Source organism: Schistocerca serialis, chromosome 7 (genome assembly GCF_023864345.2).
Source record: "Schistocerca serialis cubense isolate TAMUIC-IGC-003099 chromosome 7, iqSchSeri2.2, whole genome shotgun sequence".
Taxonomy (NCBI): domain Eukaryota; kingdom Metazoa; phylum Arthropoda; class Insecta; order Orthoptera; family Acrididae; genus Schistocerca; species Schistocerca serialis.
The window spans coordinates 415,693,771-415,714,012 of NC_064644.1; the positions used below are offsets into that span (position 1 = coordinate 415,693,771).

At 39.8% G+C, this 20,242-nt stretch overlaps 1 protein-coding gene across 2 annotated transcripts in view; it reads right to left on the reverse strand.

The window, feature by feature from the left end:
• Positions 1 to 19,293, reverse strand: part of LOC126412291 (zinc finger CCCH domain-containing protein 11A-like) — a 64,406-nt gene extending 45,113 nt beyond the window's left edge. The window contains exons 1-2 of one of the 2 annotated variants that reach the window (XM_050081803.1): positions 19,155 to 19,275; positions 17,215 to 17,351 (exon numbers count right to left, since the gene is read on the reverse strand). In XM_050081803.1, coding sequence (XP_049937760.1) covers positions 17,215 to 17,220 — 6 coding nt within the window. In that variant the 5' untranslated portion in view covers positions 17,221 to 17,351; positions 19,155 to 19,275. Of the gene's footprint in view, positions 1 to 17,214; positions 17,352 to 19,154 lie in introns of both variants that reach the window. The other variant, XM_050081804.1, reaches the window with a different exon arrangement.
• Between the last annotated feature and the right edge of the window lie 949 nt (positions 19,294 to 20,242).

Genomic DNA, 20,242 nt, shown 5'->3' on the forward strand with positions numbered 1-20,242 from the left:
TTCCTGGAGGGCAATGCAGATAGCAGGTGTAAAGCTTAACAGTTGCTGTAGCTTAGCCAGGCAGTGGAAAAAACCACCGCAATTCCACTGGAGGATGACTTCACCGTTAGAATGAGAAGGCACGGAACATTCAATGAGGCAGTTTACACCTCAGGGTCACCTGCTGCCACCGACTTTTTGCCTGAGCAGTTTATATCCATTTTGTCTGAGGGTCCGCCAAGATCTATGTCCTCAATGGACGCCAGAATCCCCACCTCATTCACAGACACAGAGCTTGGAGGTAGCAGTGGTGTGGGTGCCACCACAATTCCCTTGGTCTTGAGGACCTCCTTTATGGTTTTCTCTCATTGTTCCTTGGGTTTCCCTGGCTGGGAAGACATCACTGATTCAGTCTCCGGGACTGAGGATGAGCGTGACGCCCTGCGACCAGCTGCTTTTGGGCTCTTCAGCCACTGGCAGGTATCATCTTTCCCACTAGCAGACACCTGGGAAGCGAGTGACCCAAGGGACCCTTTCGTAGCACGAGCAGCTGAAGAAGTTGTACGCTTCTCCGGCTTAGAAGTTGGGACGGACGTCCCTGATGGTTGGGAGAGTGTTGCTGCTGAAGTAGTTGGTGCAAGAGCAACAGGGAGGGAAGTGGCCCCCACAATCAAGGGGGCAGGTACAGTCTTCCAGTTCTGAAAGGTAACTGGGGTTAGCAGAGCCAGTAGTGTCAGAACTGTTGTAGCGGCGGCGTAAGACAATGTCATATGCACAGGATGCAGGCGTTCAAATTTTCTCTTAGCCTCAGTGTAGGTCAGTCAGTCCAGGGTCTTGTACTCCATGATTTTCCTTTCTTTCTGGAGAATCCTGCAACCAGGCAAGCAAGACAAATGGTGCTCTCCACAGTTGTCACAGATGGGAGGCAGGGCACATTGAGAACTGGGACATTCTTTATTCTACATAAGAAATGTAGACATTTTGGAGGCATGATTAATCTTTTAGTGTTGCCATAAACAACTATGTCCACACAATACTAACCACAGTATAATTTATGCAAGCAATTATGTAATCTCATTATTATAATGAACTGGATCTTTTTCAGAGAACTACACTGACAAAATCTTCTCATGGTATCAGCAGAGTCATGGCACTATGTTGTCGCAGTGTTTTGACAAGCTTCCTACTTGTTATCTTCAGGAAAAGTGTTGGTTGTAGGTCTCGTTCATTCCCTTATAGCCGCTGGAACACAGTCTCCTCTACCGAGAGCCCAGTGGGTGGACTAAGCGCATGTCCCTGGAGGAGATGTCGTGGGGTTCAGGCATCAGGTCCTGGTGCTGCCTGTCTATTCTGCCTGCTGGCTCTGCTACTTTCACGTCAGAGCATTCTTGACATATTTTTGCTCATGTCACTCATCATGCAGAGTCTTTCAAGAGTAGTCTTGAAAGAACTGTGATAGAAGCCCAAACAATAGGGGACTGACATACTAGAACATGCATTGATACTATGAAATGGTGCACTGGTAATGGCTAGGCACTAGCCGAAATCTGGATTTGCCGAATAAAGCCTGCAAGAAAAAGACGACTGATTGCTGTGCTCTATCATTTGTAAATTAGAACATATTCCACACAACCAGCATACTCTAACCTTAGGGAGAGCTTACTGTTAAGTACTTTTCATAGCACATATGTCAATGATGCATATGAAGTTGGTAGGTTCTCAATTTCGAAGAAAGAAAAAGCAGGAAAAGTTCCCAAAATCACAACTTAATGTACCATTTGAACACCCAAGTTGTTGCTTAGATTTGTGCGCAAGAATGGACACCACAATTACAATGAGACACTGTATTTACCGTCAATTTATAGTTTTAGAAGAGTTTTATGGTAGTACCACTCACGCATTAATTATTATGGTGTGGAAATGACATATAATTTTGTGTAAATAACTAGACAACATTATGTAATGTATATGGTCCTCAAGTGAATAAAGAAACCAATTAAAATGAAGTCACCAAACTTGTCAAATCAAATAAGAGTGAGGCAAGAAGTGACTTATCCCTAGCGTGCTATGTTTAAAAATATTTCCATTTATTAATACCAATTGTACAAGTAGACCAGTCTTCGCATTAAAGATTTAACAGGGAAATTGATTACTAATAACAAGAACTTTGAGTTACAACAAAAATATTTCAAAACTCTTCTAAACTGCAAGGAAACAACACAGAGATTATTTTTTCAGACAGTCTCAAATAGAAAATACACCTTCAGAACCACAATCACTGTATCAAACTGAACAATACACTGGCTGGCAGGAAAACAACAGAGTGCCAGTTAAAGATAGGATACTATCCGAGATCTGGAAACTGGAACGGAAGTGGGCAGCTGAAACCATTTATGAGGTTATTAAAGATTGGTAAGAGAAAGGAAAAATTACAGAAGATTGCAAACAAGGCATAATCCATCCGCAACACAAGAAAGGAGGAGGGACAAACACCACCAATTACCAAGGCATATCTCTTCTTCCAGTCACCTACAAAATTATATCCAAAGATCTACTGCATAACATAGAACACCAAGCAGAACACACAACTGGTGAGTACCAAGTAGCATTCAGAAAAAAGTAGATCAAACCCAGGCATATTTTTATTAAAAAAAAAAAAAAAAAAAAAAAAAAAAAAAAAAAAAAAAAAAAAAAAAACCTATGATTCTGTACCAAGACAGACAGTATTCCTAGCACTGGAACAAGCAGGTATCGACAAAAACACGATTAGTCCAACAGAAACAACTTCAAAAGTTAAATTCCTAGAAGTGTCTGAACCCTTCAGAATTCACACAGGAGATGCACAGGGTGACGGGCTCTCAGCGATTCTTTTCCATCTGGTCACAGGCAAGGTTATGAGAGAGTGGGATACAGAACTACAAGAGAGACACATCGAAGGAATCCATCTGGGACAAGGACAGGAAGATTTGAGATGAAATGTCACACTTTTTCTGATGATATTGCAATAATCTGAAGGACAAAACAGATTAAAAGATAACGATAGAAACACTTCACAAAACTGCAGCTAAAACCAGATTACAAATACCGTATGAGAAAACAATACATTGAACAGAAATGGAACAGAGAAAAATAATTAGAAAGACAACATGGTAACATCAAATGATTTAATAAGTTTATGTATTTGGGAGAATGGATACAATAAAATGGATTAGAAAACACCACAAATAAAAAAAAGATCAAAGAAAATGGAATTAGCACACAAACTCCCCCAAAACCTATATAATAAAAAGATCAGTATTGTTCTAGGTAAAAATTAAACACTACACAATAGTAATTACACAGAAACACTACATGTATCTGAATGCCTAATACTGAGTAAATATGATAAACAAACAGAACTGGGAAAGAAAGAAAGGAAAATTCGCAGAAAAATTTTAGGACTACAAAAGAATAAAGATGGTAACTGGCTCAACAGGAGAAATGAAGATTCATACAGAGACGTAGAAACAATCATAGACACAACAGGGAAGAGGAGATTAACGATTTAAGGTCATATTTATAGACTGAATGACAATGGTGCAAAGGAGTATATTTAATTTTATTTGCAATTTTATTTTAAGAGAATAACATGGGATGGCTGGAAAAGACAAGAAGGGATTTGAGAAAACTTAATATCACAGAAGACTCCATACAGGTCAGCGAACATCTCAGGTTAATGATCAATACTGCTAAATTTCTTGTCCAACAATAACCCTAGGAGGGTAATGTAAAGCCAAGGCAGGCCACCAGCCAATACATGAAGTAGTTCTGGGAACATAAGACGAGAAAGATTGTGAAACAATCATACGTTCTGAGCATTCTTGAACTGGCCAGTTCTGTAAAAAACTAAGAAGGCACACACAATGATTGAGCATTCGCAGTAGTATTCCTGAAATGTACATAACCTGGTTAGCTATGCATTCCCCCTCCCCCCCCCCCCCCCCCCTCCATGCTTTTAAGTAATTGGGTACTGAAAACAGTATCCGCATATTATTTCTGAGAATGATTTAGTTATGGCAGCAAGTAGCTGTACCGGATGTGAGCTTCATGCCATGAAAGGCCCATTGCACTCAGACTCTATAGGACCACAAAAGTCGTTAGGCTGCCAAATGGTCAAAATTGGGCACAGGTGCGTCATAGACAGGTATCACCGCAGTGAACCTAACGTCTCCCAGTTGAAAACCCTTGTCCCAGTTGACAAGATCACCATGTGCTCTTATTTCCATTGCCTCTTTGATGATTGAATCCCAGAAGCCGATGGTGTTACACACCACCTTTGTTCAGAAACAAACATGTGGCCTTCGTTGATGCTGTGCTATGCCTCAGTAGACTTGTTGATTTGGTTGAGGTAAAAGCTCCTGAACAGTACTGAGAGATTCATAGCTGTATCAAAGACCTACTTTGCTGTGGGAACCTGGCACATACAGCACTAGTTGAGAGTGTGGCATGCAGTACATCAGCCATATCCAGCATTACATCTTTTAGCACTGTTTAAACACTTACGAGCTTTCACCTCAGCCAGACTGACAAATCCACTGTGGCAAAGCAAAGCATCAAGGAAGGCCATATATTTATTTTTGAACAGACAAAGATGCTGTGCAATGCCAATAGGAACTGGAATTTGGTCATTAAACAGCCAATGAATATTAGAGAAAAATTGATTTTGGCAACTGGGATAGTTGTTTCCAAATGAACTCTGCACGAGACATGACAGCAAAAATACATCAGGAATACTCCGATATGAAAGCAGTGGAGTCAGTGGGCAGAACAGACAAGCAGCACCAGGACTTTATCTCCTCCCCCCCTCCTTACACTGCTAATATCTCTTCTTGAGGCACACAACTGGCCCACCTATTGGGCCCCTCACACAGAGGATTCTGCGATCCAGTGACTCCCCCACCCATACCCTGTTATCCCTCTCCTTTCCCCGCCCCACTCCAGATTGCTGCTCAATGTGACAGTTGCATTCCTGTGAGCATGAGATGTGCTTGCTTGCCTGAATGAGTACGTTTCCCTTTCTGAAGGAAGCATTGGCAAAAGCTAAACATGTAACAGTATTTTCGTTGTGCCTGTCTGCAACTCAACGCAATGTATCACCTTTACAGTGAGTAGTAATCTATCATTTTCCTAATACTGTTGAAAGTAATGTTCGATACGTATCGAAATAAAAATGGACCTGAAGTCTGATTTTCAAAATTTTGTGAATTACATCCAAAGTGATGGGTAGCCTTAACTCGAATGGCCTTTGTGCAATGAACGTAATTGTTTCTGATGTCTTTAAATGCGCTATATTCTGTATGCTAACAATTATAAAATCAGAGGTGTCAATTTTAAGATATGTAGTCATACATACATTTTGTATTAAAGGCTGGTAACATAGTAAATGAAGCTTACTATTATAGGAAAGTTCAAAATCTGCAATTTTTTTTACATGGAGACATAATGTACTCACAAACGATCATGTTTCCAATGCTTTGTACTATTTCTTGGCAACTTCAATTTAGTAGCATGTGGACTAATATTTATATGGCAGGATTTTTTTTTTTAATCAGTGCAGGATAGCCAACTAGTGATGTATTTGCTGTATAAGCTATTATATGTATACAGTGTCTAGACTGTACACATAATGATGTGTTGTACATTAAAAGTACACAGCTGTACATAAGGTAATTTGGGAACAACACCACCAACACCACACAATCACCGTAAACCTTTCTGTATCCAAGTTGGATCAAGCCATGAATTGCAGAAATATTGTTTGTTCCTAGTGTGTGTGTGTGTGTGTGTGTGTGTGTGTTGGGGAGGGGGGGGGGGGGGGCTAAACATAGGTTATGCACGTAACAGTTACAGAGTACAATCAAGCACATCTAGATAAGATGTTACAGTAGTACAAAGACTGGCACCTCGCAGCAATATTTATATGTAACAATTTGTGGATTGTAAAATGAAATGATCACACACATTCAGTTGTAGATAGAACAGGTAGCAGTCTTTAGTTCACTGGTACAATTGTAGTCTACTAGGAGACTTTCAGAGACACCAAAGACCAACAGGGGATACTGAATGTACACTAAGAAGGCCAACACAAATTATCACAATTTGGTTTGAACCATGGAAGGGCATCACATAAATGCTGAAAAACTTGAACTGGTAGATTATTCTGCAAAAGCTTACTTACAAAGTTTATACAACCATAATTAAATGAGGAACCTAAGAGTATACTACAGACATCTATTCATCACTACCCAATGGACCATGAAGACGAGATCAGATTAATTATAGTTGCACAGTGTCATGAAAAAATCCATTCTTCCAGCACTTCATATCCAAAGTGAATAAGAAGAATTCCTAATACAGGGTCCAAAGCAATGAAGATAAGGATTTAACTTTCTATCAACGATGAGGTCCATGAAGACTGGGCACAAATTGGAATTGTAAAAGCAAATTTGTCATGTCATTTTCAAAAGAACCATTCCAGCACTTGCTTTAAGAGATTTATAGAAACCACAGAAAACAAATCCAGATGCCCAGGTTGAGGTTTGAGCTGCTGTACTCTCAAATGCAAGTCCAGAGTCTCAGCACTGCATCATTTTGCTCAGTACACTGTACAATGAGAAATGCCTTCTGCCGTCCACTTCATTGTAGTTTGTAGGGGATGCATTTAGATGTAGTAAACAGCTATATGGCACGTAAACAAATGGAGAAGAATTAACGGCAGAGGACTTCAAGACGGACCAAGTCTTCGGGACCTTGTTATAGATCGAGACAGAGCTGTGGACAGGGGATGCACCATGTACATTAGTGAGCCCAGAGAGAGGGGAAAGCTGGAGTTCAGGGGGAAAAAAAGGGGGCTGGATGCAAGTGGTGATCATAACTGCAGACCTGGTCCACCATTGTGAGAGATGGATCTCCATTTTTGGAAAGAGGGGACGTTAGTACGCGTGCTCCAAGGAGCAGTGGATTTGTAACGCATAAGCGATCAATTGTTGTTGTCGTAGAACCTGCAACAATAGAACCCCTGCCTCTGTTAGGAGGCTGACCATGGGGCTAGTCTGAGAGGCATCAGTTGTCAGTCGTACCCCATAACGGTATAGCGGGTCCAGCATCTGCAATGTCAAAGATGATGTCAAGTCGTATGTGAGACTCCTGTAATCTACACAGGGCAGCACCAGTGGTTTGTAGAGCTGTATACAAGTAGAGCAGTCTGTGACTCAGCACATAGCAGTTACAGTAAGTCTTGCCATAGTTCATAAAGTTATCAGTAATGAACTTCAGCACAACAAAACAAGTGCAAGGTGGGTCCTGAAAGAGTTAACACAACACAAGGAAATAAGTCTCAAAGTGTGTTCTTTGCTGCTTTGGTCTTCCGTCAAAAGACTTGTTTGATGCAGTTCTCCATGCTAGTCTTCCTATGCAAGCCTCTTCACCTCTGAATAACTACTGCAATCTCCATCTTCTAAGCCTGCTTCCTGTACTCATCTCTTAGTCTCCCTCTACAATTTTTATCCCCAAAACTTCCCTCCAACGCTAACTTGATGATTCCTTAATGACTCAGAACATATCCCATCAACCAAACCCTTCTTTTTGTCAAGTTGTGAAGGAAATTTCTTTTCTCCCCATTTCTATTCAGTATCACCTCATTAGTTACATTATCTACTCATCTAATATTCAGCATTCTTCTGTAGCGCCACACTTCAGGAGCTTTTGATCTTTTCTTATCTGAATTGTATCACCCACTTTTCACTTCCATACACTCCACTACTCTCCAAACAAATACTTTCACAAAAGACTGATAAAACTTAAATCTATATTCAATGTTAACAAATTTCTCTTCCTCAAATTTTTTTTATCCCAATTGCCAGTCTACATTTTATATACTCTCTACTTTGGCCACCAACAGTTATTCCTGCTAAAAAAGCAAAAATTATCTTGTACTTTTAGCATCTTATTTCCAAATCCAGTTCCCTAACCATTGCCTCATTCAACTATATTCCATTAATTCTGCCCAATATGTCAGAACCCTCAAACAGCTTTAAGCACGCCCTCAGTGAGTTCATCTAACACAAGCTATGCTTTTGCTGATGTTTGTCTTATATCCTCCTTTCTAGACACTGTCCATTCCATTCAACTGCTCTTCCAAGTTCTTTGCTGCCTCCAACAGAACTACATCATCGGCAAGCCTCAAAGCTCTTATTTCTTCTCCGTGAACTTTAATTCCTTCTCCAAATATTTCATTGGTTTCCTTTACCGCTTGCTCAGCATGCAGATTGACTAACATTGGGGATAGGCTACAATCTAGTTTCAGCCCTTCTCAACCAGTGCTTTCCTTTCAAGCTCCTCTAATCTTCTACCTACCATCTGGTTTCTGTAAAAGTAGTAAACAGCCTTTTACTATTGCTACCTTCAGAATTTCAACAAGTGTATTCCAGTAAACATTTCCAAAAGCTTTCTCTAGGCCTACAAATACTATGAATGTAGGTTTACCTTTCCTTAACCTACGAGGGTCAGTCAAAGTACAGTAATGCTCCCTTTCTCCATAAATAAGGTCTGTTAAGTGAAAAATTTGAATTTGGCACTATTCTGCAAAGCAGCTTCTCCAACCCACTGCAATGGTATCTTTCTGCATCAACAGATGCCAGTACTTCATTCACTTACAAAGTGGCAATCATCAATGTTTTTATTAGGCAGTATTCTGTGACAGAATTCTTGAATGCAGATGGTGAAATGCCCATCCACAGTCATGAAAGGATGAAAAATGTATATGGTGCTGCAACAGTGGATATCAGCACTGTCAGATGGTGAGTTCATTGCTACAGTGAAGCTGAAGGGAGAACACTGTTGGCTGACAAAATTCGCAGCAGCAGGCCAGTGATTGCAACAACTCCACCATTCAGCAAGTCAAGGGCATCATTCGTGGAGAACGCAGAGTGACTGCAGATGATTAGCTCTGCATTACCTCCCTCGGCAGTGAACACTTATGATGTCGAATAACCAAAAACTGTGATACTAAATGTTCATGCAACTTGGTTATCAAGAATGTTAGCTGACCAGAATAAAGGGACATGAAAAATTCTTCTGGCACTTCCATTTGGAAGGAGAGGAGCTCCTGGAAGAAAGTGTGACTAGAGACAAAACATGGGTTTGTTTTTTTTTTTAACCAAAGAGGCAGTCAAAGAAACGGCATTATGGAAACTCACAGAAGAAGAAAAACTTCAAAAGTGCACAAATGACATGGAAAGTTATGGCTACAGCATTCTGAGATGCAGATAGTGTGATTATGATTGATTTTTTGGAGCAGGGATGAACAATAAATTCTGCCCGATATGTCAGAACCCATAACAGCTTTAAGCACGTCCTCAGGGAGTTCCACCAACACAAGCTATGGCAGATCATCTTATGCATGACAATGCAAGACCACACACCAGGCATCACACAACTGAATAGGTTGTGAAAGCTGGATGGGAAGACTATTCTCATCCCCATACAGCCCTGAACTGGCACAATCAGACTTCCATCTGTTCGGGCCACTAAAAGAAGCTCATAATGGGATTTACCTTGAAGATGAGGAGGCTGTGAAAACTTCCGTGTGTCAATAGCTTGAAAAGTCATAAATTAGTCATCAATGTTGTGATTTACAGCCTACACAGTTGCACTTGGAAAAAAAAGGAGGCGTTAGTTTATGACTGACCTTCATCTCTCTTAAGAGAACTCATACAGTAAGTATTGCCTTATGCGTTCCTTCATTCCTCTGTAATCTAAACTGATCATCACCGAGGTTTGCTTCTACAAGTTTTTCATTCTTCTCTAAAAAATTCATGTCAGTATTTTGCAAACATGACTCATTAAACTGATAGTTCAGTAATATTCACACCAGTCAGCAACTGCTTTCTTTGGAATTATTATACATTGAAGTCCGAGGGTAATTTGTTTATCACATACATCTTGCACACCATGCGGAATAGTTTTGTAAAGGCTGGTTCTCCCAAGGATATCAGTAGTTCTGATGAAATGTCATCTACTCCAGGGGCCTTGCTTTGACTTGGTTCTTTCAGTGCTGTATAAAACTTTTCTCATAGTGTATTGTATCTCCCATCCATCTTCATCGACATCCTCTTCCCTTTCTATATTATTGCCTTCAAGCTCATTTCCATTGTATAGTTCCTCTATATAAATCAACCCCCCCCCCCCCCCGCCACCACACACACACACACACACACACACACACACACACACACCCCTTCCAATTTTCCCCTCTTTGCTTAGTACAGGTTTTCCATCTGAGCTAATATTCATACACCTGCTTCCCTTGCTCACCAAATGTTTCTAAGTTTCCTAAAGGTGGTATCTATCTTTGCCTTAGTGGTATATGCTTCTATACCCTTACATTTTTTCTCTAACTGTTCTTTCTTAGCCATTTTGTACTTCCTGTCACTCTCAGTTTTTACATGCCTGTATTCCTTTTCACCATCTTCATTTTTGTATCTTCTCTTTGGATCAGTTACTCTCCTGCCTTCACTATTTGATCTCTCAAAGCCACCCATTTGTCTTCTACTGTATTCCTTTCCTTTGCTGTAGTTAATTTTTGCCTAATTCTCACTCTGAAGCTCTCGACAACATATGGTTCTTTCAACTTATCCAGGTCCCATCTCCTCAACTTCCTTCCTTTTCGCCATTCCCTCAGTTTTAATCTACAGTTCATAACCAACAGAGTATGGTCCTAGCATAGAGCTGCCACTGGAAATGTCTTACAGTTTAAAATATGGTTCCAAAATCTGTCTTACTATTATGTAATCCATCTGAAAGCTTCCAGTGTCTCCAGGTCTCTTCCGTGTATACAACACTCTTTCACAATTCTTCATCAAGTGTTAGTTATGATTAAAATGCACTCTGTGCAAAATTCTAGAAGGTGAGTCCCTGTTTCATTCCTTTCCCCAGTCCATATTCACTTATTATTTTTCCTTCTCTTCCTTTTCCTACTATCAAATCCCATTCCCCATCAAAATAACATTTTTTCTCTCTTAATTATCTTTAATCTCATAATACTCTCTGCAGATCCGGTTTCATTTCTCCTGATGATGACTATTTTACCTTCCAAATATTTTACTCTAGAGAATGTCATTTATATTTTGACCATACAGTAGAGCTTCAAGTCCTTGGTAAAAAAGTAACAGCTCTAGTTCCCCTTGCTTTAATCTCTTCAAAGTACCAGTACAGCAAGGCCGTGTTGGGTAATGTTACAGGCCAGGTGAGCCAATCATGCACACTGTTGCCCCTGCAACTACTGAAAAGGCTGCTTCCCCTCTTCAGGAACCACACATTTGTCTGGCCTGTCAACAGATACCCCACCGTTGTGGTTGTACCTATGGTACAGCTAACTGTATCATTGATGCACACAAGCCACCACGGCGTGCATTGTAGAAAAGTGTACAGACTTGAAAGAACACTATGAAATGGAAGGTGATCCTTTTGTGAACAAGCTTTTAACATACTGGAGCTTGGGCTCAGTCTAAAGCAAAGCATGGAATGGAACCTATCCAAAAGAAATTCAGAACTCAAGAACCAGAGGGAAAAGTCATATTGACTGTCTTTAGGGGTGCTCAAGGTGTCATCTTTCCTGATTATTTGGAAAATCAGTGTACAATAAACAGTATCTGCTACTCAGACATACTGATCAACAAGGTAAAGTGAGCAACAGGAGAAAAATGTTGTTTTTCTCAAAGAAAATGCCTGATATTGCTGCACAACAATGCTTGTCCTCACGAGGCCCATCTGACTCAAGAAACCATTGAAAAAATGGGTTGGAAAATACTACCTCACTCTCCTTACGGTCCAGATTTGGCACCCTCTGATTTTCATCTGTTTGGCCCACTCAAGCAGGCATTATGTGGGAAAAAGTTCTGTGACAATGTGGTGATTAAAGGATTGTGGGGAAGTTGCTAAAATAAACACGTCAAAGACTTGTTTGTATCAGGTTAAAAAAACTGGTTCATTGGTCAAATGTATTAATATTGGTGAGGGTATGTTGAAAAGTATTGCAAGTATAATTTTTTAAAAACCTAGTTTTCTTTCCTACATCGACTTATCTAATGACTGGATGTCCCTTGTATATACTGGGTGTTCAAGTTCAATAAAAATGGGTCTGGAAATGCATACTTTCCAAGATAAACATGTGTTTAAAAGAAGGGCTGCGGAATGCCTGGTTGCAGATATTAGCACAGCTGCTGCATTTGCGATCTCTCAAATGTGACAGCATAGTATTACGATGCCTTACTCACAGTACTTTACCTACGTGGTATGCAGTCAGTTGTGTGGTTTGAGTAATGCTGTACACAGTTTTCATTGTGTTTATGTCCCTTAGTGTACAGTACCGTCAACCTTGGGGACATGTCATGGTGTGTACCTTCTTCCAAATGCAGATTTACTTATGTGTTTACTGTTATTGCACTGTTTGTACATACAAATGGTGTAGTACATTTACATTTTCTCTTTCCTGCCACTTATTAGCAATAGAAGCCTACTACTCGACAAGCGAAATAGCAGATAAGATATTCTGCTATGATTTAGCAAATGGATGAAGCCTGCAAGCCTGTGCCCTTTACGTTGGAAAATATCCAAAGCGCAGTGTGCCCTCTGATAAGCTGTCCAGCAGGCTTTCCTAACGTCTGAGCGAAACAAGTACCCCTGCACCTCAGAAGATTGACAGTGGAAGGCTCCGCACAGTCAGCATGCCTGACATGGAGCAGCGTGTGCTATGTTTGATGTAAGAAACCCCTGGGACCAGTGTGCGACAATTGGCAGCAGTAGAATGTGCGTGTCTCTCTCTCTCTCTCTCTCTCTCTCTCTCTCTCTCTCTCACCTGGGGGATACTTCATGAACAATTGCTGTACACATATCATCTACACTGCGTTCAGGCCCAAAGACCACAGGATCATCATGGAAGACAACGGTTCTGTCAATGGCTGTTGCAGAAGTGTGCTGCAATCCACAGTTCATATCAAAGATTTTATTTACCGATGAGGCAGGGTTCACAAGAGATGGTGTAGTGAATTTCCACAACCAGCATGTATGGTCAGAAATAATCCCCAAGCAATTCCAGGAAAGAGGGCATCAACACTGATTCGCAATCAACATATGGGCAGCATACTTAACAATAGATTAATAGGGCCATGCGTGCTACCACAAAGGTTGACTGGTGTGCATTATCTGGACTTTCTCATTAATATAATGTCCACCTTGTTGGAGATTGTGCCACTGCATCAAAGAATACGAATGTAGAATGAAAATTCCTCTCTACAGCGGAGTGTGCGCTGATATGAAACTTCGTGGCAGATTAAAACTGTGTGCCGGACCGAGACTCGAACTCGGGACCTTTGCCTTTCGCAGGCAAGTGCTCTACCGACTGAGCTACCTAAGCACGACTCACGCCCCGTCCTCACAGCTTTAATTCCGCCAGTACCTCGTCTCCTACCTTCTAGAAACATCCCCCACGCTGTGGCTAAGCCATGTCTCCGCTATATCCTTTCTTCCAGGAGTGCTAGTTCTGCAAGGTTCGCAGGAGAGCTTCTGTGAAGTTTGGAAGGTAGGAGACGAGGTACTGGCGGAATTACAGCTGTGAGGATGGGGCCTGAGTCGTGCTTGGGTAGCTCAGTCAGTAGAGCACTTGCCCGCGAAAGGCGAAAGTCCCGAGTTCGAGTCTCGATCCGGCACACAGTTTTAATCTGCCAGGAAGTTTAATACAAATGTAGTTCATGCACGATGGTAAACCAGCACACTTTCGTCACAATGTGTGCTAATATGTGACACAGACATTTCAGGACTATGGATTGGTTGGAGCGGACCAACACCTTGGCCCACTCGCTCCCAAGATGACAAGCTACTTCAAGGTTTTATATCCCGTCAGTTAAATATTTTACTACCTGAGAGATGAATTTACAGGTGGCACACTCAGCAAAACCACCTGTATGAAACCTATGAAATCCAAATCCTGACTTACTAGCAATCCCTTTTAAGATATGCTCATTATTCTTTCTTCTTCATAAGCTTTAACAATAGTGTAGGCCTACAAACAAAGCACATTGGAAAAATTGTGCGCACAAGTAATAAACTAATACACAAACTACCACAATGGCCAACCTTTTTTTTTAAGAAAAATAAAAAGCTTTTAATATTAAGCTTCAAACTTTTTCAACACGAGCAGTTTTTTGAGCCAACTACTCTAAATTTCTCAATTAAAATTCTGACTGTTAAAAACTATGTCACGTGTATGATGTACACATCATTTATTAATTTTCTGCAATGACAATCATCCCGATTCTCAACACTTCCAGTTACCACCTTGACTGAGCACCATATGGTATAAACTTTATTCTCAAGACTGCTACTTTTGAACATAAACATTTTAATATTGTTTCTTAAAATTGAATAATAGTATTGCTAATAACACGAAAACAGTAAATAATTTTCTTTGCTTACAGGATTCTATTTAAATAATCTTTGTAACCAGTGGTTTACGCAATCCTGTACTGCTACCATATTTCAAAGTTCTCACTGGGAGGCAATTACACAAGTGAAGAGGTCCTTTATCTAATAAAATTACAAGTGGCATCTAACACATTAAATAAATCACCACAACATCCTCTGAATGCTTTTTAAAACTACTTACTGGATAGTCAAAGTCTTTCTAGTCAACAAATGACTCAGGTGTCATATGGGCCATTGCTGCTATTTGACCATTGTGGTCAGAGTTCTCATTTATCACTGGGCAATTGTTAATAAACAGTGTACTATTTACCTCTAGGACTAATGTGCCCTTACAGTGTCAGCACATTACCATTAAACGCTGCAGTTTGCAATTCACTACCATTGGTTGTAGTCAATCAGGCGAAATATACTGCAGCCAATGAGAGTCGCTCAATTTCATAATTGTGGTTGCCACAAATATTTGATTATTTTTCCCGGAACTGTCACTATTTCCGTGAGTACGATTAGGTTGGAACCTAATAGCACAGCTTAAATTGTGGTACAAATACTTGACTTTTTTCCCCAAATACATCATGATTTCCAAGGTTGTGGTTATATGGGTACTCAATAGCACAGCTTAAATTTCTGTGAGTAAAGTGAGCAGCAGTCATATTTATAGTCTTGCTTGTCACGTAATCTGTGGCTGTATACGGCGAATATGTTGCTGTTTCTGACAGTATGGTTAAGCAGGAACCTAAGAGCACAGCTTAAATTCCTGTGAGTGACACAAAATATCAGCTTACTAAACTGCTGTATGTGACAGGAAATAAATGTTGACTTCATCCATGAAGCAAATGAAATTACAAATGAGAATCACATTGGCTATCTACATTTGAGTTAAGTATTGTCGTACTGATGTACCATCATTCATCATGCTAACTTATCTACAACAGCATGCAATGGAAAATCCGACACAGAGTGCACTTGTACCACTTCTAGTAGCCTATAGGTAAAACTGCAACAGCTGGAATAACTTATTAAACAAGTATGAAAATGGGCTTGAAAACCAATGATAATAAGACCGTAATAACCCGTGTCAAACAAACTGTAAAGAAAATACTGTAATGTCACAGTCATAGGCAAAATGGAAGTGTTTCTGTACACAATATGAGGTGAAAAAAACCATAAAAATGGCCTTGAGTGCTTTTTGTAAACTAAACTGGCATTTGAAAACTAAGCTTCTGTTGAGTCTGAAAGTGAAATTTTAAATTGAGTGTGTATCATCAGAGAAGACTTACACTAGTAGCTAAAAGTTCTGGAATGCAGCTGGATGAAAGTAACTGGTGTGCACCATGTTCTTATGAACTGTCTTGTCACATATCCATGATAGACTGAAAATTCACACCCACTGGCAGCCTCACTTTTCATTGTGGCAATGATTGTATTCTACACTGTCCAGTCACATTGTTGTGACCACTTGTCAAAATTCTGAATAATCACATTTTACAACTCGGAACGCTGTGAGATGTGCATGAAGAGAGTCGATGAGGTTTTGGTATATGCTAACAGGGGTGTGGAGCTATGTCGTCTCCAGTGTTGTGGCCATCTGCATTATATCTCTCAACTGAGGATCCATGGCATGGAATGCCTGACAAAGGTAGTCCTACAGATTGTAGAATAGGTTTAAATATGGGGAGTTTGGTGGTTGGAGGAATACGATAAATTCATCCTGGTGCTCTTTAAACCATACAAGTACACTGTAAGCTATGCGACACATTGCAGTGTCCTGCTAGTAGATGCCACAATCCGAGGAAAGACAAACTGCACGTAGGAGGTGGTCATGGCCCCAATAATTGATCCATTCCAGAACAGTGAGATCACCAGGGAATGCCACAAAACTTTACCCAGACCTTAACATTCCGTCCTCCAGCATAGGCCCTTCTGACCATTGTTGCGGGGTGTTTGCTTTCAGTTCAAACCAGCATACAATGAGATTCATCTGAATAGGCCACCTGACGCCACTCAACAGATATCCAGTTGTGGTACTGGCATACAAATTCCAGCATTCGTTAGCAAGTTAGCAGTTAGCATGGGTGCATTGAGCCAGTGCCTGTTGCGGAGGCCCGCACACAGCAATGTTCAGTGAACAGTCATGGAGGAGACTATTGGTAGGATCTTTGTTCATTTGGGTAGTCAGCAGTTCAACAATTGCATGTTTATTCACCCGTACACATCTCCACAGCAGTCGTTCACCCACCACCTATGGCCCTTGATGCAACACAGTTGCCTCAGCACTGGTTTTTGATATCGCCATTATGGCATGAACAGTTTACAAACTTTACCATTTCGGAAATGTTTCTACCCCCTCCCCCTCCAAAAGCCAACGATCATGCTCTTTTGGAAGTCAGATAAATTCCTCCATTTCTGCTACATGGCAACTGCACTGTTTTTCACCCTGACATGCTAGTGCAGCACCCGATATCTGTGATGGGTTACATGTTGACATTGAACATAGGCAGTGGTCACACTAATGAGACTGGATTGCATATATTCAGTTCAGTGCCATGTGTCCTGCCTGTATTTCATGTGTGTATTAAACAAACGGGATCCCAGGTGATCCACATTCAGTTTATTTCTCACACTGCTGAACTGGGATGCTTTGTGGGAACTGACCACACACACACAAAAAAACAGTTAAATTCATAGTAGATGCTGAGGAGCAAACGTAATACTTACTGACATCAACACAGCATGAAAGGGAAGGGAGAGGGCTGATGGTATACTGACAGACAATCCACTCAGCACTGCAATACATGAGGGACACTGAAATGCTGTATCACCCAATTACTTCCAATGAGCTGCATTCTGAGAACCTGTTACACAGTTACAACAGGAAGATCTGAGGAATTACAATATTAATAAACAAAGTATGTGAGAAACACTTCAGTTTTTTTAAGGAATTGATAATGCTGGTATATCTTACATTTTTTTTATAAATGCAGCAAATAGTCAATAGTCAATTCACAATGTAATCATATAAGGAGCCTCAGCAAACAAGGAAGCAAAAAGCCAAACAATGCATAAAACGTTTGGGATGAAACACGTGCAATAAAAAGTAGGTCTATTAATAAAATCCCAAACAACATGTCATTCATACTGCTATCTAATGCTCTTCATTAGATGCAAAAGATCAAATATGTACACTATCAATACCTCCTGGCCATGCGAATCAAACAAAACTCTTGAAACACCCTATTGCCTTTGCTGCATCTGTTCTGAAGACATGATCCCATTAATTTATTTTATCAGAAAATTAAATTTCCAAATACCATTTGAAGCTGTCACGAAAACATGTATGTATATCATGAGCTGTACTGAAACACTTTAACAGTTATTTTTTGTTTCTGAAAAGTAGTTATGTTCATACATCTTTAAACTTGTTTTCTACACTGTTATTTGCATCAAATATTGGGATGATTCCTTCACCAAGTCCACAGCTGATAACCAGACACATCTTCCCTCCATTAAGCATGTGGGTATTCAAGTGTATGTAAAAATGAATTACCCTGTGTTCTCCTTGCATTAAGCTGACCAATCTGATTTCCTACTAAAATGATTCTGCATAAATAAATTGCTAATACTGATGATAAAGTGGACCTGAAAGCGTGATTAGAAGTCATATGACAAGTCTATTGATAGATAGTACACGTTTCTCACAATATTATGCTAACAGGTGTCTTTGACTTCATTTTGTGTATTCTGAAAATGCATTTTCTTTTGTTAACAGCAAGGATAGTCTAAGGCATGTATTATCAAACAGAATTGAAGATAACACTTCTTTGCAAGGCATTTGTGACTGATGATTCATTCTTTTAGCAGTTACATGATACTTTGAAATTCTTCTGTGACAGGCCTAGTTACATTAAAATCAGTTAACACATGGACGATTAAATTACTGATTGAGTCTTCTCATTACAGTTCTCATTTTTTTTTTCTTACGTGACCTGTCCCCCTACTTTCGCCTAGTTAGCATTTCTGACTCTGCCACACAGTATTTACCATACATGTCAACAACTGGTATGACACTTTTCTTAAAGTGAAAAGAGAATTAAAGTCAGTATCAACATCAACACAAGAAATTCATGGAAAAGGTCAGGGCTTAGTTTAAACTCAATAATAACACAGCCAATGTGGACAATTCTGGTGGACCACACCACAAGACTGAGACAATATTTCAATTACAACATAACTGTTAGAGTGTGTACAAGACAGCTGATTTGGTTTATGGTGTGGAGTTGGGATGGCAGTGCAGGATTGAGTATTTTAACAGGATGCAAACAATTAGTTCTGTAATTCAGAAAGCATTTATTTACAGTGAACAATGTGGCTGCTGTACGCTACATACGCGACCTTTCTACCACCTATGAAGCACCGAAATACTTTAAAGTAAAATTCCTCGCTCTAGCTTAGTCGTTAACAGGTACAAACACAGGCAAATAATTATGTTTTATTATACCGTTATTCATTTATATTCTCAATAACAAATTCCTGCAAATTTAGCATATGTCTTCGATGCCAAACACAATTCCAAATAAGGAGTGCAATGTACTAGAAATATGCTACTGGAGCACATGTTTTAAGTGCATATTTTTATACACAAATTTTACAGCACATACCTGCAATGTATATTTTTACACACTATCTTAATCTACTTTCAGCAGAACTCTCTTCTGTTCTGGAATTGTAATTTCACTCGGTGATTTCTACTATCTACGATACTCTTTGACATCGCTCAATAGCATCCGATACCGAAGCTATCGACAACTACCAATTTTTATATTAGGAGAAAGCTGAAAAGAAGTTGATACAAGTTTCTCCAGAATGATGAATCATGTATTACGGAGAATTTTATTTCTATTTCTCGTAACATTTACATTTAAACCAGGTGCGCGTGTGTGTATAAGATAATATAAAAAATTTATATATGGCCTAAATAAACATGCTTTTCTAAAGCAATACATATAGTTTGATTTATATAAATATTGCTTTTTTTAAAAAAAAAAATCAGCTTCATTTTCCAGACAGACGAAGCATGTGTGTATATGGCAGCGGGTGCGAGGATATCAAGGGAAGTAGCAAGATGGTGAATATGCAGGACTTATAACCTAAGCACTCTCTCACTGGCTCAGTTACAGATTTTTCTGGTTTCTCCCTATAGTTCCACTTTGGCAGAGGAGTTAGCCATGAAGCCCAGTTTTCCATCATTCTTGTCCTTGCTGTCATTTGTCTCGCATCAACATAGTATGGCGAGAACTAAATAAAAATAGACAGTCATTCGCAGTTAGTTCAGACTTGCCAAAATGTGACATTTTATGGAACAGAATACTACTTCATGGGATGGTTTCTGTGGATTTCCCCGTGAACTGCCCGTACTGTGTATAATGCCTCTGCATATGAGTACAAACACCACCTCCTTCAACGAGGAGACTGTGGTGTAAATGCATTCGCCTATTATATTAATAGCTAATGATCGACTAATCATTTATATAAAAATCATTGCAGAATGTATATTGACAAGTAGCTCAGCCTAAAAAGACGGTCAAACTCTTAATCTTTCTATTTAATTTTTTTAATTTATTTATTTATACATTGGCGTTGAAACATTTTTTTCCAATTAATGTTTCTCATTTCTTTGATTTTTTCAGTATGTCGCTGATTAAAAATTTAATTCCAGGTACGCTATTAGTATTCAATGCTTTTGTAC